The sequence below is a fragment of the Camelina sativa genome, chromosome 11 (assembly GCF_030686135.1).
Source record: "Camelina sativa cultivar CO46 ecotype springtype chromosome 11, ASM3068613v1".
NCBI classification, from domain to species: Eukaryota; Viridiplantae; Streptophyta; class Magnoliopsida; order Brassicales; family Brassicaceae; genus Camelina; species Camelina sativa.
In genome coordinates, this window is record NC_141890.1 from 45,922,041 (window position 1) to 45,948,085 (window position 26,045).

At 35.1% G+C, this 26,045-nt stretch overlaps 4 protein-coding genes, 1 long non-coding RNA gene and 1 other non-coding gene across 8 annotated transcripts; 1 reads left to right on the forward strand and 5 right to left on the reverse strand.

The window, feature by feature from the left end:
- Window positions 1-442: 442 nt before the first annotated feature.
- On the reverse strand, window positions 443-2,201 carry LOC104726242 (pathogen-associated molecular patterns-induced protein A70). The gene has a single exon (XR_015571839.1). It is a non-coding gene; the product is annotated as a pathogen-associated molecular patterns-induced protein A70 (transcript).
- Window positions 2,202-5,032: 2,831 nt separating this feature from the next.
- On the reverse strand, window positions 5,033-6,737 carry LOC104726244 (uncharacterized). Of its 2 annotated transcripts, none has more exons than XM_010445056.2 (5): window positions 6,410-6,737; window positions 6,134-6,280; window positions 5,842-6,038; window positions 5,461-5,514; window positions 5,033-5,362 (listed from the first exon to the last, which is right to left on the reverse strand). In XM_010445056.2, exons 2-5 carry the CDS (start codon window positions 6,247-6,249, stop codon window positions 5,247-5,249), a joined length of 483 nt encoding a protein of 160 aa, XP_010443358.1. In that variant the 5' UTR covers window positions 6,250-6,280; window positions 6,410-6,737; the 3' UTR covers window positions 5,033-5,246. The 2 variants fall into 2 exon arrangements, with proteins under 2 accessions (XP_010443358.1, XP_087327925.1); XM_087471799.1 differs by having other exon boundaries at window positions 5,046-5,362; window positions 6,111-6,280; window positions 6,410-6,697.
- A 10,398-nt stretch (window positions 6,738-17,135) lies between these two features.
- LOC104728950 (ervatamin-B-like) lies at window positions 17,136-18,983 on the forward strand. The gene is made up of 5 exons (XM_087473029.1): window positions 17,136-17,198; window positions 17,581-17,647; window positions 18,091-18,233; window positions 18,438-18,572; window positions 18,655-18,983. The coding sequence occupies exons 1-5, from the start codon at window positions 17,136-17,138 to the stop codon at window positions 18,895-18,897; spliced, it is 651 nt and encodes a 216-aa protein (XP_087329155.1). The 3' UTR covers window positions 18,898-18,983.
- Window positions 18,984-19,515: 532 nt separating this feature from the next.
- On the reverse strand, window positions 19,516-20,941 carry LOC104728951 (uncharacterized). Its single transcript, XM_087473030.1, has 5 exons — window positions 20,780-20,941; window positions 20,504-20,650; window positions 20,214-20,409; window positions 19,734-19,787; window positions 19,516-19,637 (listed from the first exon to the last, which is right to left on the reverse strand). The coding sequence occupies exons 1-5, from the start codon at window positions 20,939-20,941 to the stop codon at window positions 19,516-19,518; spliced, it is 681 nt and encodes a 226-aa protein (XP_087329156.1).
- A 538-nt stretch (window positions 20,942-21,479) lies between these two features.
- Window positions 21,480-23,198, reverse strand: LOC104726245 (uncharacterized). Of its 2 annotated transcripts, none has more exons than XM_010445057.3 (4): window positions 22,945-23,198; window positions 22,406-22,532; window positions 22,265-22,305; window positions 21,480-22,011 (listed from the first exon to the last, which is right to left on the reverse strand). In XM_010445057.3, exons 1-4 carry the CDS (start codon window positions 22,970-22,972, stop codon window positions 21,650-21,652), a joined length of 558 nt encoding a protein of 185 aa, XP_010443359.1. In that variant the 5' UTR covers window positions 22,973-23,198; the 3' UTR covers window positions 21,480-21,649. The 2 variants fall into 2 exon arrangements, with proteins under 2 accessions (XP_010443359.1, XP_010443360.1); XM_010445058.3 differs by having other exon boundaries at window positions 21,480-22,008; window positions 22,945-23,196.
- Window positions 23,199-23,849: 651 nt separating this feature from the next.
- LOC147935490 (uncharacterized) lies at window positions 23,850-25,498 on the reverse strand. The gene is made up of 5 exons (XR_015572620.1): window positions 25,431-25,498; window positions 25,155-25,327; window positions 24,846-24,935; window positions 24,521-24,615; window positions 23,850-24,049 (listed from the first exon to the last, which is right to left on the reverse strand). It is a non-coding gene; the product is annotated as an uncharacterized LOC147935490 (long non-coding RNA).
- Between the last annotated feature and the right edge of the window lie 547 nt (window positions 25,499-26,045).

The following is a 26,045-nucleotide window of genomic DNA, read 5'->3' on the forward strand; positions in this document are numbered from 1 at the left end:
TATTATTTTTATTCTTTTGTCAAATAAACAGTTTCATTTTATTTGTCTTCAAAAATATTTAGTTGTTGACTTTGTATATATAAATAGCTATTAGCCATTAGCCAATTAATGATCCGAACAATATAAAAGGCTAAAAAGAATTTCAATCACATGTGATATAGGCTGATAGGCATAATAAATCTGACAACATATGAATTATATCATCGGCCACTTCATTCATAATCTTTTTTGTTAATAACATTCCACGAATAATCTTAAAAATCTGTTATAAAATAGGAGTAAGTAAGTACAAAAAAAAACATTTAAGATAGTAGAACTCTAATGGCATGTTGGAGAAGACATTACGAAAACGAGTTTACCCGAAAAACATCATGGCACGATCACAAAATTCTTTTAGTACGATTGAAAAGTTCAATAGAAACGTGTCGAACATATTGCCAAGTTGGATAATGTAATGATGAACATTAGTGGGAATTAAGACGCAAAAACAACGTCCCAGATCCAATATTAACGCCCACACCACATCAAATATCACTCTTCGCCCAAGCAAACTACGTTTCTTTTTGTTCCCTTTGTCTTTTATGAAATGACTAAAATAATAATAAATCCCACATAAACAAACTAATTAACAATTTACTTAAATACCCTCAACATGCAAGGGCATTATCGGTAATTCCGACATTCTCCACTCTCCTCTGTGGAAAAAACGGCGGCAAACAAAAAAAACCGCGACGGAGACGGTGGCGGTGACTTGAGGAATACAAATCTCCACCGAGAGGCAGTTTCAGTTATTATTCTTATTCATCTCTCAGTTGGCCTTGAGCATCTCCTTGTACCTCAGAATCGAGTCGAGTCTCTGTAGTTTTAGCTGCTGTTTGAATTTGTTGATGAAATCTGAAGCTTTCGCGTCGACGCCATCTTCTCCGTCGCCGAACGATGTTGATCTTTCGACTCTCGTCGTATCTGGTCTTCTTCGTTCTACGGATTCCACCGTCTCCGCCGCCGCTTCCTCGTGGCTCCCGGCGAATCCGAAACCCGATTTCTCGCTCGCCGATTTCGTCATCTTCGACGTCGTCGAAGCTTTCTTCTTCTTCTTCACCGGTTTTTTCGATTCCGATTTGCTCCTTACGTGCTTGTTGTGCTCTTCTTCGTGGAGAACCGGATCCGGATTTTGATCTAATTCCGGGTCGGATCTGTAGAAGGACGATAGCTTGATGGATTTAACCCGTTCTAAGATCGAAGGAGCCCGAGTTAAACCGGGCGGGTTGATTGGGTTATTGTATCCGGATCCGGTTGGTTGATCTTCCTCCGGGATTCTGAATTTTGAGATATCAATCGGGTCGACCCGACCCATCCGTGTCGGGATATTTTCGAACCGGGTCGGTTCCGTGTGATGATGATGATGATGAGCGTTATCATTCTCCTCCTCCGGGTTATACTGTTGGAATTTGAAGTACGACATGTTCATCGATTTGACCCGATCCAGAAGAGACGGAGCGCGTTGTAACGGAGCCGGATCCAGGTGTCGATCCGGGTGGGAATAAGAATGAGAGTGAAGATCCGACCCGGTTACGTCGTGTGGGTACTTGAAATAAGAAGACATGTTGATGGATTTAACCCGCTCCAAAAGAGAAGGAGCGCGTTGTAAAGGAGAAGCCGGATTCGGATCCGGGTATACATGAAGATCCGATCCGATTACGTCGTGGTGAGCCGCCATCGAGAAAATCTCTGTTTCCGGATGAGGGAACTTGTAGAGATGGAAATTGATAGACTTAACTCTGTCGATGATAGACGGAGCTCTAGCTAACGGAGCAGGAGCATGACCCGACCCGAATCCATCGTGATGTTGCTGCTGGTGATGTTTTCTTGAACCTGAACCGAGTCGAGAGGTTACGACGATCGTGCCGATCATGAGATTGAGAAGGAGGAAAAGAGTCGTCGGAGTGAACCAAGTCGCGACGGTCGATAGTAACTCCATTTTTCTGTTGTTGGGGTTTGTGTGTTTATGTTGGTGTTGTCGGAATGAGAACAGAGCAAAAGGAGTCTATTTATATTTGGCTTTTGTTTTTTTTTTGTTTTCTTTGAGGTTTTCGTTTATTTTTATTTTCTTTATTTTGCAAACTTTTTTGAGTCTTGACTGTTATTATTTTGGTCTTTTTTAATGGTTTTTGTTTTTGATTATGGAAACGTCGGAAATATTTAGAGTTAATGTGTTCACATCAGACGCACGTGAAAATTTTATTTTCTCTTTTTTACTTCTATTGATATTTCTAAAAAAGTGATACAATTTTTAGACTTTGGGTATAATTTTACAAGAACAGCTCATTATTAATCAGACTAATTTTTATTAATACACCAGTTATTGATAATGATGACTTCGTGAAAATCACTACACGTTAATGTAAAGTTTCCACCGCACTTAAAAATACGTACACGGTTAGATTTTATCTTTTCCGGAAGTCGGGAGGTGGGAACAAGTTGTATTGACATTACTATTAAATTTTATTGTCAGTATATCATTAATGTAATTTGTCACGCATATATAAGAAATTTTATTTTACGCAGTTGATAGTTGATACTACTTGATAGTGTAAAACATCTTTAAATGCGGTGAAATAAATAATGAAAAAGCTACGGTAGAAAGTAAAGGAAAAGAGCTGGAAACAAGTAAGAAGGAGATGCTCTAGTTCTTTTGACAGGAGAAAGTTATGTGTAGGGCTCATCCTTTAGTGTGAATTGAGAAATCATATAAAGTTCCAAAATTATTGTGACAGGAGAGACCCCATCTTATTAACATCAACTTTTTTTGTTTTCATTTCTGTTTAAATATATTTGAGTGTTTAGATTAGACCACCCATTTCAACACGTTTTTTTCTAATCTAAACCTTACGAATGACAACTAACTCTATTATTCACACATGTTTTACGTGTATAATTTGTCTAGCTTGACTTTAGGGTTTTCCTGGTCTGGTCTCAAATTAAATGATTGAGTGATTCTTGAGCTGAGTTGAGCGAGTATGGTTTAACTAATGCATACTGAAGAGCATGTAATTATCTTATGAAATTGGTGAATTTTCCTTCTCAACTTCACAATATTTGCGCAAATTCTTTCTTGATTTCATAATAAATGATCTAGGGGTCGCGAAGTGAAGTTATATCAAGATAGACGATGCGATTGCATATTGTGTGTAACCTTACGTGGAACACACCACTTATTGTATATATTTTATTCGAATTAAGTGGGTATCAAATAGTAAAAACAATTTTTCGAATATTTTGCAAAGCAATCTCAACCATTTTAGCTTAGTTTAGCTAGTGCTAAAGTATTGATGAAATTTATAAGACTATCCAAGTTGAACATTTTCTTTTAAAAAGGAAGTTTGTTTACCGTTGAAGATTTATTAATGAAGAAGTGTGAGATACTCGGTATGGATGTATAGTGGTAACTTGAAAATGCAATGACTCATTTCTAATTTATTAATTTTCAATTTCTAAATCTATATATGTCTTTGTCTTTCAAATTAATAAATTAAAGAAGACAACATTTACTCAAATTGTGGACTCGACGATATCGCGTGGGTGCTAGCTGCAACGCCGACCTTTTACGGTTGACTTTGATTTCTTAGAAAATAATTTGAAACATACATTATTATTAAAATTTGGTCCACTCATACACGTCTCTCAAAATTTTATCTTTATATATTTAATATTATTTTAAGTAATTATCGCATACTTGCATGTATCTGGCTGTATACACCCACATGGGTAGCCATTTCAGCATTTACTATAACGATGGATAACGAACAAAGATGGACTTTATGATTCAACCAGAAAGTTTCATTTTCATGGATTATGACTTTTCCTTTGATGCATTATGAGGATGGACTGATGGTCCGGCTTGAGTTATATCGTGGAGGACGAAATGGGTTATATCGTAGAGGTGGATTTATATCCTTTTCAGTCCAATCGAGTGTTTTCGATTTAGGCAAAATTAATTTTCATTTTAGGTGAACTAATTCGATTTCGGTGTCTCTATTGAGATCGGTTCGAATGCATGTATCATTGGATTTTATATTTCCATTGACAGTGACTTGGCTACTACTAAGTCTACTAGAATCATCCGTTAAATAAAAGTTTAGTTATATATAGATAAGTACATCATGATATCATCTAATATGTAACCTTACGAAATATTCTAAAAATGATAATAATTTATAGTTTAGAGTCCAAACGTGGATTGTATGGTACCGTCAACATCAACATTTAGGTAAGGTACGCAGTCTCGATTGGACTGACTACTTCGTCCCATCCTATACCAATATTTAATTTTTGGAGTATCTTAATTATAATTAACCTTCTTTAATTGTCATTTGTCGCATTTTGTTAGACAATAATATTTGAATATTACATTTTTACATATAGCAAATTGTATGTCACGTATGTTTTCTATATACATGTAATATTGACCCTTGTGAAGTTGCAAAAGTTACAGCACATGCAAACTTACAAAGCACACACGGAAAATGACATAAAGGGATAATTCACCAAAATAAAAGATAAACATTGTTTAAGATTATTGGTTACTGGTCTCTCTAGTCCGATAACTCCAAAATCTATTACATAAATGTGTAATAATACTTACTACCTACTTCGACATGTTCATTTATTTCTTTGGTCAAAATTTTACTTTTATGTTAGAAGTGTTTTGACTATAGGACTTAAGTCCATAACAAGGCCGGACAGACACGATAAGAACGGCCCATCGCCTCAACGTATGTTAGGGAACAGAGACAGACTAGTAATTTTATATCTTTGTTATATAAATTACAAAACTAAACAATATGAGAGGTGATGTTTGTGATTTTAATTAATACAGTTAGCATATTGTAAGTTAAAATTTGTATACTCTTAAAATGCTTGTAATTTGGAAGACAACGACAGTACATACTACTAATTAACACACATATTACCTCAAGATAATGAATATGTGTATACGTATGAGTTTATTAAATATTGATTGCGTTTCTCAAAATTTGAAAATATGATTAGATTGAAAAAAATATGGATTCCACTACAAATAGAAAAACAAGTAGGTAACAAAGCTATTTAGGCCTCATCATGATAAATATAAGTTAATGCCAACAACAACTTACTAAGTTACTAAAGCTCTAATAAGGATTAATTAGGAAGAGAGTTATAAGAAAGGTGGAATACAAACAGAGGGGTTTTGGATAACATAGTGAGGATTATGGTGACCACACGGTCGGCTCAACTTCAGCAGGAATCCGAGTGAAGGAAACTTCAGGTATGGACATGTAACCAGATCCTGGACCCGTTACCGTGAACAATATGGTTGGTAACTCTGCAAGCACCATATAATCCAGTTAAGAAAAGAGTCATCAAAGTCACCGACTTGGCAAGAAAGGCATATCAATAGCAGAGAGAAGAGTAAAGACTCACCTGGGTCATCACCAAACAATGGAGGAGGAGGATCCACTTGAACAGCAGCAATCTCTGTATCATAACCACACACACACACACTAGTTTACATCCAAACACAATCACTTCCATTATAATATAAAGGCATTTTTGAGAATGTTCCATACACATGAAGCACACCAAATATGCCAACAAAACCATACGCTATACCTAGAGTCCATAATCAACTAAAAGGCAAAGTATCCAGAATCCCCCACTTGTTAACCATCAAATTAAACTATGAACCTAAGCCTCAGCCAAATAATAAGAAGAGCAAAGCAACAGTAAAATTCCCGAGAAACTGCAACTGGTATATGGGGATGGGTTGAGAGCAAAAAAGAGAGATTGGTATCAAGAAGATACCTTCATCAGTAGGTTTGAGCCTGAAGATATAAAGCTCACAAAAGGTTGGTCCGCAGAGGCGAACATTAGTTTGATAAAGTCTAGGCTCAGGATTGGATGATGCCAAATCCTTGGCCCAAAACGTAACCCAATAAAGGATACCTGCACACCACCTGTAACTTGCGGAAACGTGATCCACGAACTCAATCCGACCCCCCCTGAACAAACCCATTTGTGAGCAAACAAAGTAAGAAAAAGGAACACAAGCATACAATTGTACATCAACAAACCAAAGACGACAAACACTACTGACCGTATCAGCATTGTGTTGAGTAATAGCACAGCAAGCGACTTCATGGATAACTTCATCATTAGTACTGTAAGCAGCAATACGAAATGGGTCCGTGATAGGCCTAGTCTCGAACTCATAGTCCAAGTTCTCCCAATCAATCACGAAACCCTAAACCCACCCACACCACAACAAACAGAGCATAATAAATCGTAATGATTTCAAAAAAAAAAAAAAAAAAAAAAATCTTTTTTTCCAAAATCAATTAGCCCAGAACGAGATCAAGATATACAATTTTACCTCGCTCTTATTGAACTGGTAGTAGTACAAGATGTACTGTCTTATGTATTCATCGTTGTAGGGATCGTAAAGCAGGAGCTCTCGGCGTCTGTGGACGGATTTCGATTTTCCGTCCAACCTCGGTTTCTTCGGAATGTGTGAATACTCCGTCAACACAGAATCGGCCATGATCGGAACCCTAAATTCAGTTTCTCGGCGACGAACAAGACAAGGGATTTTTTGTTTTTCCCTTTTTATTTTGGGGGAAAATAATGCTGAATTAATTAACAATTTTAAAATATAAAAGAAACGGGTGCAATCGCCTGTGGAAGGAACACACCAGACATCCAAAGTCATTTAAGACAAAAAAAAAATATTAAAAGAAAACATATTCTGGAACCTTTTTTTGTTTTTTTCCAACTATTCTGGAACCGTCTTTATAAGTAAAAAACAATATATATATATATATATATATATATATACATAGACCCATAAGTAAACATATTTTTCCCTTTTAGAATAGATGACGTTTACAAAAAAAAATTTGTATTACAAAGATTAAATTTTTGTTAATTAATAGTATGAAATTGTAGATTTTAAAATTATTAATTGAAAATATAAAATTTTGATGAAGGGACTATTATTAGTTAATATTCAATAATAATAAGAAATATGTTATTATAAATAAAAATATATTTATGAATAAATATTAATTGTTTTCTTAATCTATGTGAAAATCTTAAAAGCTATTATTTGTGATAGTATTATTCATTTGTTCCGGGAAAAACAGATACTTGATTTACATGTTCTACACTATGTTCCCTAAATGTTTTAGGGTTTGGTTTAGTTTAAACTTTAAAGTAACGTAAAGTGAGGGAGGTGTGAAAGTTTGGATTTGTGTTTTTAAATTTTAACAATAACAAAACATGTATGATAAAGCTTTTTTCCGGTCAGGATTAGTGGGGTCGCTTGGTTTAAAGCAGCAGTTCTCTCGGGCAACCTTAGCAACTTCTGGACCCGGAAGAGAAATGCTAAGTTTTCTTGGTTAGCGAATAAGCTTTTGAAGTTACGAGAAGAGGTTTACCTCTGGATTAAACTGGAGGTGGGAAATGGAAGAAATTGTCGATTTTGGAGTGATCATTGGTGTAGACTTGGACGAATGTTGACCCATCTCAATGATGAAAGGCCTCTGGGAATCCCGATGCGATCAACCTTAGCTGAACTATGGAGACACGGCTCATGGAGGGTACCCCCTGCAAGGTCAGAAAACCAGGTTAGTTATCTCATCAAGTTATCAGCATTACAACTAACAGATGCGGAGGATAAATATGTCTGGTGGATCAATGATCAATTAAAAGATAGTAGATCAACTGGAAAGATCTATTCGGCTCTAAAAGTAAACATATCTAAGGTCCCGTGGCATAAGATTGTTTGGTATTCTAGAGGAATCCCTAAGCACAGCTTCCTCACCTGGCTTGTCGTGTTGAATAGATGTCCAACGCGTGATAGGCTCCGATCATGGGGTCTACAAACCAATCCCACTTGTCTGCTATACAACTCTGCTGATGAGAGTCGGGATCACCTATTTTTTGACTGTCCATTCAGTTGGGCCATCTAGAACACCACCTAATGTATAACCTATTTTGTAACTAATTTATAAAAATTATATAGTCTACAAAAAAGGTTGTGTACTTCCGTTTTATTATATAGGAGATTATATAACAAGTAAATGAATGATACAACATAATCATAATCTTAACAAATAACAAAATAAACATACTTCCCGTGTTACCGGGGTGGATGATTATCTAGTTACTATTATATTCGTTTGCACACACAAAAAGTTATATATCTCACGCCGTGAGGTGTGGAAATTGTGTTTTAATTTTTAACCCTATTTAATATAGTGTTTGAGTAAGTGGTGTTTTTTTTGTTCATCAAAACATTAATGTTGATTTTTTTGTTATTTTTCAATCTCAGAACAGAAATGATATATAGAGTTCTTTTTTTTTTTTTAACACATAGTGTTCTTTTAAGAAACGGACTACTTTTGAGAAAATCTCTCATCATAAAAGATCATAATGTCATTTTTGCAAAAGCTGATATGAGATAATTAATGCCAAAATATCCTCTTTACTGCTGCATGATTCAGCTATCTTGGAGCATTTGTTTATTACAACAATCACTACCTTATGGCGAGATATAGTAGAGTTCTCTTGATGAGTCTTGTTTTCGTACCCGGAAAATGGTCTATGAGAGTAGTTCCCCATTAAACGCAATGGAGTTATGAGATCTCACAACAGCTGTACATATATATCAGGATTCAATTTTTTTTCTTCTTTAAATCATAACAACTATAAAATGATAGGTCTAGCCAACAGGGGACATGCAATACTGTCTATATTCTTCTGACATTATTTTATAATTTCATGACGTCTTTAGTTCCTTCAGAGATACGAATTTGAAATTCATACTGATGCATGGTGTTATAGTTATACAGAGTTACAGACCAATAAAAACCTAATTTCTATTTTTTTTTTTTTTTGTATTCCACGAATCATTGATATTTGTTGGAGTTGGGAATATATGTTCTTCTGGAGTTTCGATTATAAGAAAAAGCATTCTGTTTAGTACAACCGGGCGGCCGTATTATGGAGATTTTGGTTCTTTTGTAAGATTGATCTGTTGTGTGATATAGTGTATATTTTTATTTACACAAAAGCGTAATTTATACAAAAGCTTAGTACGTAACTCGAAATACTAACCCCCTCGGTGTTGGTTTTAAAACGATTAATTTATACAGTTTATATATATATATATATATAAACAGTTAATTTTAGTTGTATTATCAAATCTGATAAAATAATAATTACGGTTTTGTTTCGTAATATCCTAAAAGCCCAAATAATTTTTGTCGTGAAACTGGTTCTGGGATTTATGCAGTATGGACACTTCTGACTTATACGTCGTAAATCAAAGTTAATAAGAAACCAAAATATAAATTGGTGAGAAAGAGGAAATATACAAATAATTAATCTCTTCCATGATATATCTTGTCTCATCAATCGATCGCTTCCTATAATCGTACAGTCAAACGTATACGTAGCATCATACAGAAAGGTTTTGGTAGTTAGATTATGTTTTAAATCGTGGTATATACGATCCACAACCGTGTCAGAAACTTCAGGGTCTGCAGGTTTTGAACCAAATTTAAAAACTTTCTGTTTTGGTTATATTTTTGAAGTATGAGCTTTGAAGCTTTCTTTGGTTAATCTAGTTATAGAAAGTTATTCTTGGAACCAAACAACTAAAGTGAATTTTAAGTTTTTTTTCCCATAAGTTTAATTTCTTCTTTGACATGAAAGAACTAAATCGTAAATGCGCAGACTAGCTAGAGTTTCTTTGTTTTAAGATGTGCAGACAGTAATAAAATTTCTTGTTTCGTACAATTAGAACATTTAAATTATCTAACCTAAGAGGTAAAAACAAACTGGCATATCATATCTCATAAGTATGCGGTTGGTTCACGTATCAATCGATTATTAGTTTTGAAATCTTGTAAATAAACAGATTAGACAAATATATATACTAGACAATATTTACTTTATATAAATTTTTTATTAGATATAACTTATTCGTATATGATACGTAAAATAAAGAACTACAGCATAAGATGTCCAAGTTATTTTATCTATTACATAATTGATATATGTATATATATGAAATTATTAAAAACTAAATTCTTAGTTGCTATCTAAGTTATTACATATACCTTGTTAATTGAATTTTTTTTATACCAAATTTCGGTTGTCTCTTTGTTTGCTTGTTTTCTTTAGCATTGGTTAAGCCATGATGGTTCTAGCGAGAAAGTGTTTCGTAAGGTGACTGAGGCTTATTACTGTCATTCAAGACCTAAGTTGTTTCAAAAACCACGGTCGACGCTCCAATCCAGTCCCAATGTTTATTAAACATATTCTCCAGTTAAGACGTGAAATGAAAAAGTTATTTATATAGATTTGTCAATTTTGATCATAGACAACATATTTGAATAAGAATTTATCCAATAAATTTGTCTGAAAGTCGGTTTTCTCATTTTAAACTTTTAAACACACAACCCCAGTTCATCTGCAGTAGTCAATTATGATCTTCAATTGTTGTGTATATATATGTTCACAAATTAATATATGGAGAGGTTAATAATATGATCTATAAAATTCAATCATATTTTCTTATAATATTCCTTCATTGTCCTTTGACAAAAGAACAAAAAAACCTTAATTGTCTGATTTTATAACGGCAATATATTTACATGTATCTGTTGAGTTAAGAGTAAAAATGGTTGCTTGTAAAAGAAACAACACACAAGAATTGATCACCGAGTTCACGGATAACCGCTACGTCTCGGGGGAGAACTCTTGCTCCCAAGCTTCACTATATGAAAGAGAGATTACACACACCAACTACTTGTGAGGTTGGTCTTTGGTTTACAGATTTTGCACAAGAAGAACAAGGATCACCAATACAACAAGGAGGAAGAAGAAAGCTTGAAGAATAAGAAAAACTGTCTCGTTTCTCTCGTATCTCACTTTTTCTAGAAAGCTCCTTTTTGTATATCTTGTCTCACCTACCTCCACTTCTCATATCTTTGTAGATATTTTTAGTGTAGCATATGGATCACATTGTTCTTCTTCATGTCATTTTCGTAGGCCCATTAAAGCCCATAATGTGTGTGTTTAGTCAAACCCAATTAACAAATCTCCACCTTTTGACAAACACCACACACCAACGACATCGACATTTCCGAAACGGCAAAACCAATCTCTTCCCTTTGTCCTTTTGTGAAGCTTCTCAATGTCACCGGATCATTGCCTCCTCCAGCGAATTACTCCAGTGAACTCTCCCTTCTCCGGCTAACACCAATGTTCTCGCCGGCAATCAACTCCAGCTGCGTTTCTGCTCAATCATTCTCGGCGTTCTAGCTCCTCCTTGAATTTGAGACATCAACTTCATCTTCTTGAATGAAATAAACGCAGCTCCTTCGATGAGGCTTCTCTGGTGAATCTCATCATTGCTTCCTCTGCAACTCCCAGGTACATCCTAATCTCTATCTCTTATCTCTTCACTCTGATAGTTAGAGACTAGGATCTTTGGAGATTTGCAAAAAATTTTGAAACTTAAAAGTTTCAATTTTGAAACCATTTTAGATGATGAGCTCCACCTTGTCATCACCAGCAAAATTCATTGCTTCTCTCTTGAGATCATGTTCAACCTTTGGTAAGCAATCTTCTCACCAGCTCCCCTTTTTTTTTCTTCGTGACTCCACCTGAAACTAGAGTCCCTTCCAACATAAAATTCCAGCAACTTCAGGTCATTATCTGCTTGAGTGAGTTCTTCAATCTCACGACACTTGATCTCTAACCCAGTTTTTTTTTTTTTTTTTTTTCTTAAAACTGTTTGTCAGGAACTCCACCTGGAACTTGTAACACCGACACAGTTCCAGTACTTAACAGGTAACACCAACTCCAGTTTAATTCCTTACTCAATCCTGACACTTGAGTACTTCTCACAAAACTAACTCATCTTATTTTAACCTGTTTTGTGAGACTGTTGGAGTTACCTGTGGCCGCTGCTCCTGTTCACCGGATGTTGAGAAGCTCACAGCAAAGCTGGAACTTCTGACCAGGTACCGTCTTAGTTAGGAAATCTGCTGGGTTTGCTGTTGTGTGAATCTTGTGTAGAACAACATCACCTTGTGCCACTATATCCCTGATGAAATGGAATCTAGTGTCTATATGCTTTGTTCTTTCATGATAAACTGAATTCTTTGCTAGGGCTAGAGCACTTTGTGAATCACAATGAACATGAACACTGTCTTGCTTAAACCCCAATTCTGAACACATACCTTTCAACCAAAGGGCCTCTTTTACTGCTTCGCTCAGAGCCATGTACTCTGCCTCAGTGGTTGAAAGAGCCACAACTGATTGCAAACATGATTTCCATGAAACTGTATTTCCACCAACTTTAAATACATACCCTGTGACTGACCTTCTTTTGTCTAAGTCTGTTGCATAATCTGAATCTGAAAAACCTTCAATGCAAAACTTAGAACTCTTCTTGAACGTCAGATTTTGAGTGTATGAGCCCTTTAAGTATCTTAATACCCATTTCACTGCTGACCAATGTACTCTCCCTGGATTTGCCATAAACCTGCTGATAAGACCAACTGCAAACCCCAAATCTGGTCTTGAACCCACCATAGCATACATTAAACTCCCCACTGCACTTGCATATGGAACTCTCTCCATACGTACAGCTTCAGCTTTCTTTTCTACTTCTGTCAAACTTCTGAGTTTAAACTGAGAATCAGTTGGTGAAATCACTGGCCTTGCTTCAAACATCCCAAAAGTTTTCAACACCTTTTCTAAGTACTTTCCCTGAGACAGAATCAATTCTCCCTTCTCTCTGTCTCTGATGATGTCCATACCCAGAATTCTTGAAGCCTTTCCCAAATCTTTCATCTCAAACTCACTTTTCAGCTTGTCCTTGAGATTTTGAATCACAACCATGCTTCCTGAAGCTATCAAGATGTCATCCACATAGAGCAACAAATAAACAGCTTGATCCGTCTGGGTGTCTTTCATGTAGACACATGGGTCTCTACTAGTCCTTTCAAACTGTTGATCTTTCATGAATTTATCAAACCTTTGATTCCAGCATCTAGGAGACTGTTTTAGACCATATAAAGACTTCCTCAACAGACAGACTTTGTCTTCACTTCCCTGTTGCACAAATCCTTCTGGTTGACTCATTAGAATCCTTTCTTCTAGATTTCCATGCAAAAAAGCTGTTTTGACATCCATTTGCTCTAATTCATAGTCCATGTTAACCACAATCGACAACATTAATCTGATGGAAACATGTTTAACCACTGGAGAAAACACTTCATTATAATCAATGCCTTCTTGTTCTGCAAAACCCTTAGCGACTAGCCTGGCCTTATATTTTTGTTTCTCCACTCCTGGTATGCCTGACTTTAATTTAAAGACCCATTTGCAACCAATCAGCTTCTGTTTTTCTGGTTTCTCAATTAGATCCCAAGTATGACTCCTTCTATGAGAATCCATCTCCTCTTTCATTGCATTTTCCCATTGCTTTCTCTTACTGCTTTTCATAGCTTCTTCATAAGACTTAGGCTCTTCTGTTTCCAAGTCTTCTGCTACTGCCAAAGCATAAGCTACAAAATCTGCATCTTCAAATCTGGAAGGAGGTCGGATGTTGCTTCTTCTTATCCTGTCTCTGGCTAACACGTAATCATCCAAGGATTGTTCATTTTCAGCTCCATCAGCTTCCTCATTCACTTCTGATTCTTCTGAACTTTCTGAGCTTTCTGAACTTTCTGATGAAGATGTTTCTCCACCTTGAGAAGATGTTTCATCCAAATCAGAATAACTGGTAGAAGGACCTCTGACAAGATTGTTGCTGAAAGACACTCTTTTTTCAGCTTTCTTCAGTTTTCTTAAAGCTTTATCAGCTTCTTCTTTCTTTTCACTTGTATATGTCAAGGTGTCTTTGAACAACTCATTTTCATTGAACATCACGTTTCTACTTGTTGTGCATTTCTGTTCCTTAGGTAACCAGACCCTATATCCTTTAATACCAAAAGGATATCCCATGAAAACTCCTTTCACTGCTCTTGGACTTATTTTGTCTTGAGTAACATGAACAAACGCTGAACATCCAAACCTTTTTAAGTGACTCAAATCTGGTTTTGTACCTGTCCACACCTCCTCAGGTAGCTTGAAACCAATAGATGAATTTGGTGTTCTGTTTATCAAGTAGACTGCTGTTGAAGTAGCCTCTGCCCAAAACTCTTGACCCAATCCTGTCTCAGAAAGCATACTTCTAACTTTATCCATAATGGTCTTGTTCATCCTCTCCGATACACCATTTTGCTGTGGTGTATAGGTACATGTTCTGTGCCTTGTAATTCCCGCTTCTTTACACAAGTTATCAAACTGTGTATTACAGAACTCTAGACCATTATCAGTCCTTAGGAACTTAATCTTCTTCCCCGTTTGATTCTCAGCTGCTTCTTTCCATTCTCTGAACTTGTGAAATGCTTCATCTTTAGTCTTCAGAAAATACACCCATACTTTCTTTGAGAAATCATCGATGAAGCTTACAAAATACTTGCAACCGCCAAGACTTTCTGGAGTAGAAGGAGATCCCCAGAGATCAGAGTGTATATAATCTAATATACCTCTAGTGGTGTGCTTTGCAGTTGGGAACCTTTGCTTGTGAGATTTTCCAAGTACACAACTCTCACAAAAATCCAGCTTACCAACTTCTCTCTCTGGTAAGTAACCTTCCTTCACTAGAACATTCATGTTCTTCATGCTCATATGACCTAGCCTTGAATGCCATATGCTAGTCATGTTAGCTACAGGCTTTGCCACTGAAACTTCTCCTTTTACTACCTTTCCTTGTAGGTAGTACAACCCATCTTTGTATCTTCCAGAGATGACCTTTTGCCCATTTTTGTAGAAGGTGACTACAAAATCTTCTCCTTCATACTTGCATCCGCTCAACTCTAATTGACCATATGAAATGAGATTCCTTCCCATTGTAGGCATGTACCTCACATCCGTTAATATGACTACAGAGTCATCTGGATTTATAATCTTAATCTTACCAATCCCCTTTACTTCACTGTGAGTCATATTACCCATCAAAACCTTGCCACCATCAAATTCTTGTAGGTCAAATAGAGAATCCCTGTCTGGTGTAATGTGAAAACTACAACCAGAATCCATAACCCATTCTCCCTTTGTATATTGAGTGCTAACTGTTAGCACTAGTGGCTGTTTGGGTTCTGTTGCAATGTTAGCTGAACTAGAAGCTTTATTTGATGACCTTTCTGGACATTCTCTCTTCCAATGTCCTTCTTTTCCACAAATGAAGCAGCCCTTGTTGTTTTTATTGTACTTCGGCCTTGACTTTGATCTACCTCTGCTCTTAGATCGTCCTCTCCCTTGTTTGCCTTTTCCTCTTTCAGATCTCTTCTCAGATCTTCCCCTTGATTCAACGTACAAACCTTCATTTTGTGATTTTGAAAGCTTTCCACTTTCTATTAACTCTCTTTCTTTTGATTTTGCAGCGCCTATGACTTCATTCAACTTCAAAGTATCTCTACCATACTTTAGAGTCTCCTTGAGTTGATCATACCTCTCAGATAGTGAGCTCAACAACAGGATTGCTTGAACCTCTTCAGTAACTTCCACTCCTATGTTATTCAGGTCCGCAACTAGCTTAAGGAAATCATCCACATTCTCATCTATACTTTTAGAATCAGTCATCTTAAAAGTATAGAACTTAAGCTGTAAGTAGATGCGGTTAGGTAAAGAAGTCTCCATGTATAACCTGTTTAGAGTAGACCACATAGCTGCTGCTGTTTCACAATGTGTGATCTTCCTTAGTACTTGATTTCCAACGTTTAGTACTATAAGATCTTTGGCCTTCTCTGATTTTTCAAACTTTACAGGATCAATACTTGGAGACAACCCAGAACCTCCACTTGTGCCCGTTTGAGAGTCTCGTTGAGCTATTGTAGCTTCCGCTTCTACAGTAGGTGGATCTTTTAGTAGCTGCTCATCATTCAAGATCTCTTTCAGCCCTAGGACACCAAAGTGAGCCAACATTCTGACCTTCCACAAGGAGAAGTCACCTGTTCCATCAAACCTGTCCACTTCCACCCTAGTGTTACTCATCTTGTAAGTCTCCCAGAAACCCTAGACTTGAATCTCTTTAGCAACCTTACACCAAGCCTGGCGCTCTGATACCACTTGTTGAGTTAAGAGTAAAAATGGTTGCTTGTAAAAGAAACAACACACAAGAATTGATCACCGAGTTCACGGATAACCGCTACGTCTCGGGGGAGAACTCTTGCTCCCAAGCTTCACTATATGAAAGAGAGATTACACACACCAACTACTTGTGAGGTTGGTCTTTGGTTTACAGATTTTGCACAAGAAGAACAAGGATCACCAATACAACAAGGAGGAAGAAGAAAGCTTGAAGAATAAGAAAAACTGTCTCGTTTCTCTCGTATCTCACTTTTTCTAGAAAGCTCCTTTTTGTATATCTTGTCTCACCTACCTCCACTTCTCATATCTTTGTAGATATTTTTAGTGTAGCATATGGATCACATTGTTCTTCTTCATGTCATTTTCGTAGGCCCATTAAAGCCCATAATGTGTGTGTTTAGTCAAACCCAATTAACAGTATCATTAGGATATATCAACAAAATGTTTTCAAAAAAGTTAGTACTATCTTATGAGTCATCAGCGACAAACGAAAAAAAATAAAATGGAGTAAATCAACGTGTCTTTTTCTTTCGATCAAGTCATAAAGGCTTAAAGCATATATGTATATTTTGATATCTACATTGTGTCTAGCCCTAGTTTTTTTTTTCTGTGTGTCTCGTCATTTCATTAAAGAAAAAAAAAATACCTATATTAAAAATACATATTCTTTATTTATAAAACAGACAATATTTCTCTTCTTAATAACTCTATAAGAACTCACTCTCTCTTTTCTTCTCACTCAAAATTACTGAACTCCGATTACAGAGAAATATTCTCCCGCTCTCTCTCTCTCTCTCACTCACTTCCCCTCTTTCTATCACACAGTCACAAAGTATACTCTCAGTCTCTCCTAACGGCGTGATTTGCTTGTACAAGTTATGTCAATGTCATCCAGAAGCAATAGAAGAAGTGGGGGAGGAAATGATGAAAATAAGAGGAGGTTTACGGTATGTAAGGCTTTATTTCAGTGTTTTGCAATTTTAGTCTTATATTTACACTAAAATCCCATGGAATATAAATACATTTGTACCTTAAAAGGTTTTAAAACTTACATTCTTCAGCAAATAAGTGGATATAACTTAAACTAAAAAGTCTATAGTTTTTGTTTCGTTAAGCTTGTTGTGGCTATATAATGGAGAAACGAAGATAATAATGATTTTGCATTGTTTAATCTTGAACAGGCTAAAGAAAAGGGAAAAGGCATTATGCCTTCTAAACCCTCCAACGACGAATCAAATGAATTAAGAAACATATTTTTTATATAAAAAAGTAATTTAGTTATATACTTATGGTGACCAAATTAATTTCACTTATGTTTATTATCTACAGCTTCTTTATTGGGATTGGAGAGATTATCCAGGAGTAATCGGTGATGTGTTAGACAAAAAGTGTATGGGTACGTATTACTCTCTCTATCTATATTTGTTAAAATATTATTTTTTTTAATTATTAAGCATCAGCTTTATTTTCCTTCTTTTCTCATATGTTATTAAATTTATAATAAAAACAAATTTCATTATCATGTGTCCTTAGTTGTTAATCCATTTTTTCCTCGTTATGAAAATATAGTTTAAAACATATTTCAGTGAGCATGGATATACAATTAATTAGATTGGTCACCATTACTTAAAAGTTTTATATTTATTTGTCTTTGTCTTGCTTGCTTGCGTAGGATGTAACATATTCACAAACAGATTCATAGTTTGTGTCGTATTTTATACAATTGCATATTTAGAGAGTAATTACCAAACTTTTGAGGTACAAGAGTAATGATCCGCACGTGGTGTTTTAACTATAAGAAGATTAATTAACTTTTATTGTTTTCTTGTTTTACAAAAGTCATCTGCTGGGCAATTGCTTTAGTGAGAGCTGTTACGGCTCTCCTAAACATAAATTTGCCACAAGGAAATCAAGTGAACGAACTATCTATACAACATGTAGTTAATAACGTAAACTACAACCCATCGGATGGTATCAAAAACGTAAAGAGGACTTTCTCTTTTGCAAAGGACTACGGTCTTTGTTCTTCGCCAATGTCCATCGAGAACTCGTGATAACAACGTGGCTAAAAAATTTGACTGCAGACATCCAAAAAACGTAAGTATTTATCTCGTTAATTTATTTTCAATTATAAATTTTCACATGATAAATCTTATTCATATATATAATTATATATGTACATATAGATTCATACTCTTAGGGTAGATGATTTTGCATATCTCACGGACCCTGACGATGATGAGTTTCGAGCATTCGTGAGACGACAACCAGTGATCGGGATATTACGCAATCCTGGTTTTGAGTTCAGTCGTATCGGATCCGTAAGTTTCGTTAACTTGAAAGTCTACGAAAATTTATTTAATATCTTTTTGGTAGATGAGTAACTGTTTCCAAAATTTACAGCGAATTTACCGATCACCACTTGATTCTGTGGATCGAGCTTTCCACCAAGTCCTTATCATTGGGTATGGATTTGATTCCAACAATGAACCCTATTGGATAATCCAAAACTCCCATGGTGATGGATGGGGAGTTGGTGGCTTCGGTCATGTTCATCGTCGGATTAGATCCGGGCAAGGATCAGAGTTTTTTGCAGTAGCTTATCCCATAATACGAGGCTACCCTAGAAGTAAAGATGAAGCTTGATTGATCATCAATGAAGCAAAGATGAAGCTTGATTATCAATGAAAGGTGACATTGAGGGAATGGAACTGACATTGGCTTTATAATATTGTTGCAGGTGCGAAAGAGAAACTAATGCTTTAGTGAGATAATCGGTGATGTTTTAGACCACACATTAGAGTTTTCAAGTTCGATAAAGATTTGTTTTTTTCATTTCTCTTTTATTTTGATTTTCTTTTTAATCTTTGTTAGGATCGTTCTTGTAGTTTGACTAAGACTTTTGCTTCTAGTTATAACATATTATCTAAGTAAGAATTGCAACGGACAAAACACAATCTGAGAATTGCGACGACGGACAAAACAAAAACTGAAAATTGAAACCTAATAAACCTTAGAGAGAAAAATGTTTAAATAATTGACAATGACTGTGAAATTCTGAGTGACAATGATTTTGGGTACTGACAATGTTATCACATATTGGGGATCAATAATAAAGACAATATAGACAAAGACAAAATGCATTTCAATTTATTATTGTGAACTATACCGATTATGTGGTTAGTAAAACATATAAATAAGAACATAAGTAGGAACAAAGCTATTTAGATATTTATAAGCTATTTAGACCTTCGGAGTTTTGGTTTACACGTATGGTGACCACACGGTCGGCTCAACTTCAGCAGGAATCCGAGTGAAGGAAACTTCGGGTATGGACATGGAACCAGATCCTGGACCCGTTACGGTGAACAATATTGTTGGTAACTCTGCAAGCACCAAATAATCCAGTTAAGAAAAGAGTCAAAGTCACCCACTTCGCTAGAAAGGCATATCAATAGCAGAGAGAAGAACAAAATATTCACCTGGGTTACCATCAAACAATGGAGGAGGTGGATCCACTTGAATAGCAGCAATCTCTGTATCATGTATAACCACACACACACTAGTTTACATTCAAACACAATCACTTGAGCATTTTCACATGAGGCACAACAATATGCCAACTAAACCGTACGCCAAAGAAGTATTCCTAGCTAGAGTCCATCATCAACTAAAGGCAACTATCCAATACTCCCAAGTTGTTTAACCATCAAAGTATGGACATAAGCCTCAGCCAAAAGCAGTATGCCAACAAAACCATACGCCAAAGAAGTATTCCTATTTCCTAGAGTCCATCATCTAATAAAGTCAAATATCCAATACCCCCAAGTTGTTGTTAACCATAAAACTATGAACCTAAGCCTCAGCCAAATCAGAAGAGTAAAGCAACAGTAATTCCCAAGAAACTGCAACTGGTCTATGAATGTTGATAGCAAAAAGAGAGATTGGTATCAAGAAGATACCTTCATCAGTAGGTTTGAGCCTGAAGATTAACATCTCACAGAAGGTTGGTCCGCAGAGGCGAACATTAGTTTGATAAAGTCTAGGCTCAGGATTGGATGATGCCAAATCCTTAGCCCAAAACGTAACCCAATAAAGGATACCTGCACAGCACCTGTAACTTGCCGAAACGTGATCCACGAACTCAATCCGACTCCCCTGAATACATAAAAAATATGTGAGCAAACTAAGTAAGAATAAGGAACACAAACATACATTATATATCAACAAAACCAAAGACGACACTACTGACCGTATCAGCATTGTGTTGGAAAATGGCACGGCAAGCCACGCCACGGATAACTTCATCATTGGTACTGTAAGCAGCAACACGATATGGGTCCATTATAGGCCTAGTCTCGAACCGGTAGTCCAAGTTATCCCAATCAATGACGAAACCCTATATCACATACAATTCAAAAATTTGAGATTACAATTTGAGATTACGTAAACGTACCATGCAGTACAGATTTCAAAGTTTAAACCTAAATTCAGGGAGATTAATGAAGATATATACGATATACGGTACCTCGCTCTTATGGAACTGATAGTAGTATAAGAGGTACTGTCGTATGTATTCATCGTCGTACGGGTCGTACTTCCGGAGTTCTCGGCGTGTGGAGGCGGAACTCGACTCGCCAGAGGATTTGTCTAACCTTGGCTTCTTCGTCAAGACAGATTCGCCGGCCATGATTTAGGGGTCTCATATTAATCGTATATTTATTTAATTTTGTGGTATGAAATATAGTAAAATATACAATATTTTTTAAAAAAATTAACAATGATGCAATTAAATTGCACTCTTTTCTTGCTTGTATAAGACGTTACTCTGTTCACAAACAAATTAATCTGTGATGTCGCATTTTATTTACATCTAGAGAGTAATTTACATGTTTTTGTTACAAAAATCATGATTTGCACAATTGCACTAAAGTTTCAATTCAAAATACTAATTAGACTCGATTTAGGCTATAGAGTATCTAAACTTAACTAATAACACATCTTTTTATAGCTCAAGAGCCTTTAACAGGTCCATTGGCACATCTAAGAACCATTCGTTTGATGAAGTTTCAGACCGAAATCATGATGTTGCCTAATCTCCACCTCAAGATGTTTTTATGTCGATTTTGAAATATGAAATTGTGTCTAAGATTTAGTAATAGTAGTAACTAGTACCCATAGAATCAATGTAACAAGCTAACCGATTTCAGAATTATATACATAGAGAGGACACTGAAAGTTTTGGAATATGAAAAGAACAAGCAGAGTCTGTTAAGGTAACAACAATTGTCAGAGTACCTAATAACCAACAAACTCATTGAAACTTAAAACCAAGTTTTACTACGAAAATTAGAAAACAAGAGTTCATGAACATATCAATCAATCATATGAATATAATTCAATCTTTTTTATCATCACTCCAAGGAGAGCAAATCTTTTCAAGCCCCTTTCCAATAGAGCAACCGAGTCCAGCTCTCTCCTTCTCCGGTGAGACAGAACGAGGAGACTTAGGTGAATCAGAACCCTCTGCCTCATTCTTCATCTTGGGTTGGATGCTGTCAATGACGGCCTGGATCTCTTCCTTGGCTCTCTCGATAACATTAGGAGCCTTCACTTCATCCACCGGAGTGTTCTCATTGATATCATCCCTCCTTCCATGAGTTTCTTTGTGATGATGGTGATGAGGTTTCTCCTTCTGGAATAAAGATTTGAGTTCATCCTTCGCCTTTCTCATCATGTTTGTTTTTTTCTTTCCATCTTCTGTCAATGTTAAACCATGTGAAAAAAAAAAAAAAAGTGAGCCTTGTGCAAAAATCAAGAACAAACACAACAGAATGATCACACATCTGTATCGACGTTCAAAGTAACAAATTAGACAAAACTTTTGTTGTTATCATGTTCTGTTACCCAATCAGAAACCAAAAAAACCCTGTAAATCTCGAGACTAAACAAGCAAAGAGTTTTGCTATCCGAAACAAACTCAACATGATGAGAGGCAAAAAAAAAACTGAACCTGGTTTCTCTGATTTGAACTCCATTTTGTCAGATCCATCCCTGAAACAGAATGTACAAAGCATTAGCAAACTCTTAAACACTCTTAACATAACACAGAGAAGCTTTTATATAAGAAGTGTATCAGAAGAAAGAAACAAACTTGGAAGTCTTGCGTTGATGAATAGCTCCAATAACAGCATCAAACTCCTCTTTTGCTCGTTCGAACATGTTTGGCGCTTTCACTTTGTTCTCATCATTATCAGCATGACTCTTCTTGTCCGAACGATCTTCATCACCAAAACACACACAAAATCATATAACGATGATGGACAGACAAACAAATCCACAGTGTTGTTCAACGTTATACAGAAGAACACATCCAAAAAATTTCCCACAACATAAACATAAACCTCGTTAATTAAGCTCAATAAAATCACCACTAAACCCCAGAATATATACAAATTGGGCTTCTAATAATCTCCAGGAAAAAAAAAAAAAATTCAGGAAATCAAGAATCCCCAAAACCAATAATTTTGATTTCATCGTAAAATGATAGACCGATATAAATCACAATTAAAGCCCAGATAAAGAGCAAGAACTAAAGAACAAGATTGATCGAAAATTTGGAATCACTGTATAAAAAAAAAAAAAAAACTCGGGTCGGGGGGGGGGGGGGGGGGGGGGAAGAAATTTTTATACCAGGAACTAATTTGTTGACATTAGTCATCTTCTTTCTTTGCTTTGGATGAGTATAGAGAAATCTCGATGAAATCTAGGGATTGGTAGGGTTTAATCTCAGGAGTCGAATTTGGGAAGAGAGCAGGATTCCTTTTCACACACACAAAGACAAAGGCAACAAAAACATATAGGAGGAGGGAGGAATTGGTCTTAATTTGAGAAAACAATCTGTAATCAGCCAGACTGGATTACCATCATAATATTGGGTCCCACACACTTTTTTATGTGTTTAGGCTAATTTAAAGTCACTAATCCTGTGCTCTTTTCTTTGTTTAGACCGTCATGTCACTGTTTTCTCATGGAGAAAATTTTATGGCCCAATGTACGTTTTGATCCATGTCTAATTTTGTTAAACTCAAAAGATAGTCAATTTTTCATAAAGTTGACTAAATATTAATCTTTTGAGTGACATTCCCTAATTTCTGTATTATATATATATATATATATATATATTTGAAAGTAGCCATTGTGGTTGAAAATTCTAATTTGTAGGTTATACATTTTTTTTAATTGCATTTGCGACTTGTTTCGTGAATTAAAAAAAAAATGGTGGTCTAGCGAGGTATAGTATAAAAGATTATCAATTTAATCACAACTTTTCTTAATAATTTAGAGATAATCAATTTAATCACATTTTTCTTAACCAATTTAAATTTTATATTATCATAATCGTTTTCCTACGAATTATTGACCCAAACTCACCAACCTCGAATGTTATTGATTTGATTTGACTTATAAAACCATTCAACCAGTAACCAAGCCGTGATTTCTTTTACAAGTTTTAGTTTACTAGTTATAACTTATAATGTTAATGTGTACAATTTAATTGTTTCCTTTACTTGCTTGTAACAACAGTGGAGAAATAATTTGGTGTTAACGTCATAAATGTAATAAAAATGGAAATAACCCTTCTCAATCATTCTTTATTATTTTTAATCTTAATATATCTTATATTATAAATTAGCATTATATTAATAACAATATAAACTTGATATCTCAAAGCATAAACATGTATTCAAATTGGTGTACACCATGAGTTCGTTCCCTTTGTTTCATTGTCAAGCATCTGTCCACACAAAGAAACACCAAATCAGTTTCTTATGACATCAGTAAACTTGGTTTACCTATATCAATATGATTGGTTCAAAAAATATCAAGCGATTGCGGATGATATAACTAGTAAATATGTTCCTTCACATGAAGATCAGTAAATACTAAATACCAATTAATAATTGAAACATTAGGTTTGGTATACTACTGCGCCTGAAACAAACAGTTTCCTCAGATAAGGTATTCAAAAGCAAATGAAATGTTTTCTAAGTCCACATTCCTCCTCCTTTATTTAAATACTCCCAACATAACATTAACACGCAAAAGTATTTTTAATATATCGACAACACGTTCAAGCTCATTCATGTCCTACCTTTTCTACCATGCTAACCAACTATACTCAGAGACTAAGACATGGAAAATAAGAATATCGATTTATAACACTGGGAATTTATGTTTGCTATAGTATATAGTGCTAGAATGTTACATGCAAAAGAAATGCCTTGCTGTTCACATCTTGTTCTTCTCCATTAGGTTCTTCATCCGCTTTTCTTGGCTTTGAAGATTATTCATTTTTTTCCGCTGCAAATACAGAACAAAAGTTCAGTTTTAGGGAGATGAAAACATCCAATATGTGCAAGACAATCTTCTGTTTTGAGGGTTTTTTCAGAAGAAGCAAAGCTCATTGACATAATAGTATATTATTTTAGAACAACATAATTATGCATATTATATTTGGTCAATCTATCAACAATTATACAGAATAACTTATAACAGAGAGTACAAGGAAAGACCAGAGACTACACACTTACAAGGATAAATTTTCTCTCATCCAACTTCTGCTGAATTTCCTTTTTCAAAAACAACTTCTGCTGGATTTTGAACAGACTATATGATAGGTCCTGAAGAATATAATTACAGAGAAATAACAAAATCAATTTAAGATCAAATCCACTCACAATCAACTTGATCATAAAACTATGATACTAGTAAAAATTAATTCATGGAGAATCATTTGATTGGGGATTATAATGTCCACTATTTGATTGAGCATATAGCTACAGTTCTTAACAAAATTCACATGAAAAGTAAGAGCGAATACAGTTGAACAAGTGGGGGACCTCGTTTAAAGCTTTGATTAAATATGACGAAGTCTGACTTGAGTCTTCTTCATGATGATTAGGTTTCTTCTTATCGAATACAGATTTGAGTTTTTCCATCGTCTCTCTCATCATGTTCGGTTTTTTCTTTCCATCTTCTGTCAATGTTAAACCATGTTAAACAAAATTGAGACCTGTACCAAGAAACAAAAGTTAGAAACAAATAAACTAAAAAAAACATTGATTGTATTTGGAAATTACACAGTGAAAACTAAAACCTCCAAGAAGAATTTTTACCAGAAACTTTGTTGACACCAGTCATCTTCTTTTGCTTGGACAATGATGAGAGAATGAGAGAAATCGATGAAATATAATCTAGGCATTTGTAAGGTTTATATACACAATCTCAGAAGTCGAATTTGGGAAAAGAAAGTGCATGATTTAAACAAGGCACAAGACAACATATAGTGCATAATTTGAAAACATATGTAAAGACCACGTGTAATCTCTTATTAATATAATATTATTCTTTTTAATGCATTTTACTTATATAACTTTTTTTTATGGTTGTATATATCTTCATTGGTGAGAGACTCATCAATATAATAATTACTTTTTGTGTTGTTTAATTTGTGTAGTAATTTAATTGTTACTTATTTTAAATTACAAGATTTCATATCTGATTACATTTTCAATATATACAATTTTATCAATTAGTCATATTTGTTAATACAATCTACAATATTAATTTATATAGTTGTTTATATAAATTATAATAGTATAAATCATCTATTATAAGATATGATTGTAATAATTATTATATTTTTAACTAATATTAATTAAAAAATATTAATCTATAATTTATAGTCATGCATAATGGAAATTATAAGATATAAAATTTTATTTTATGAT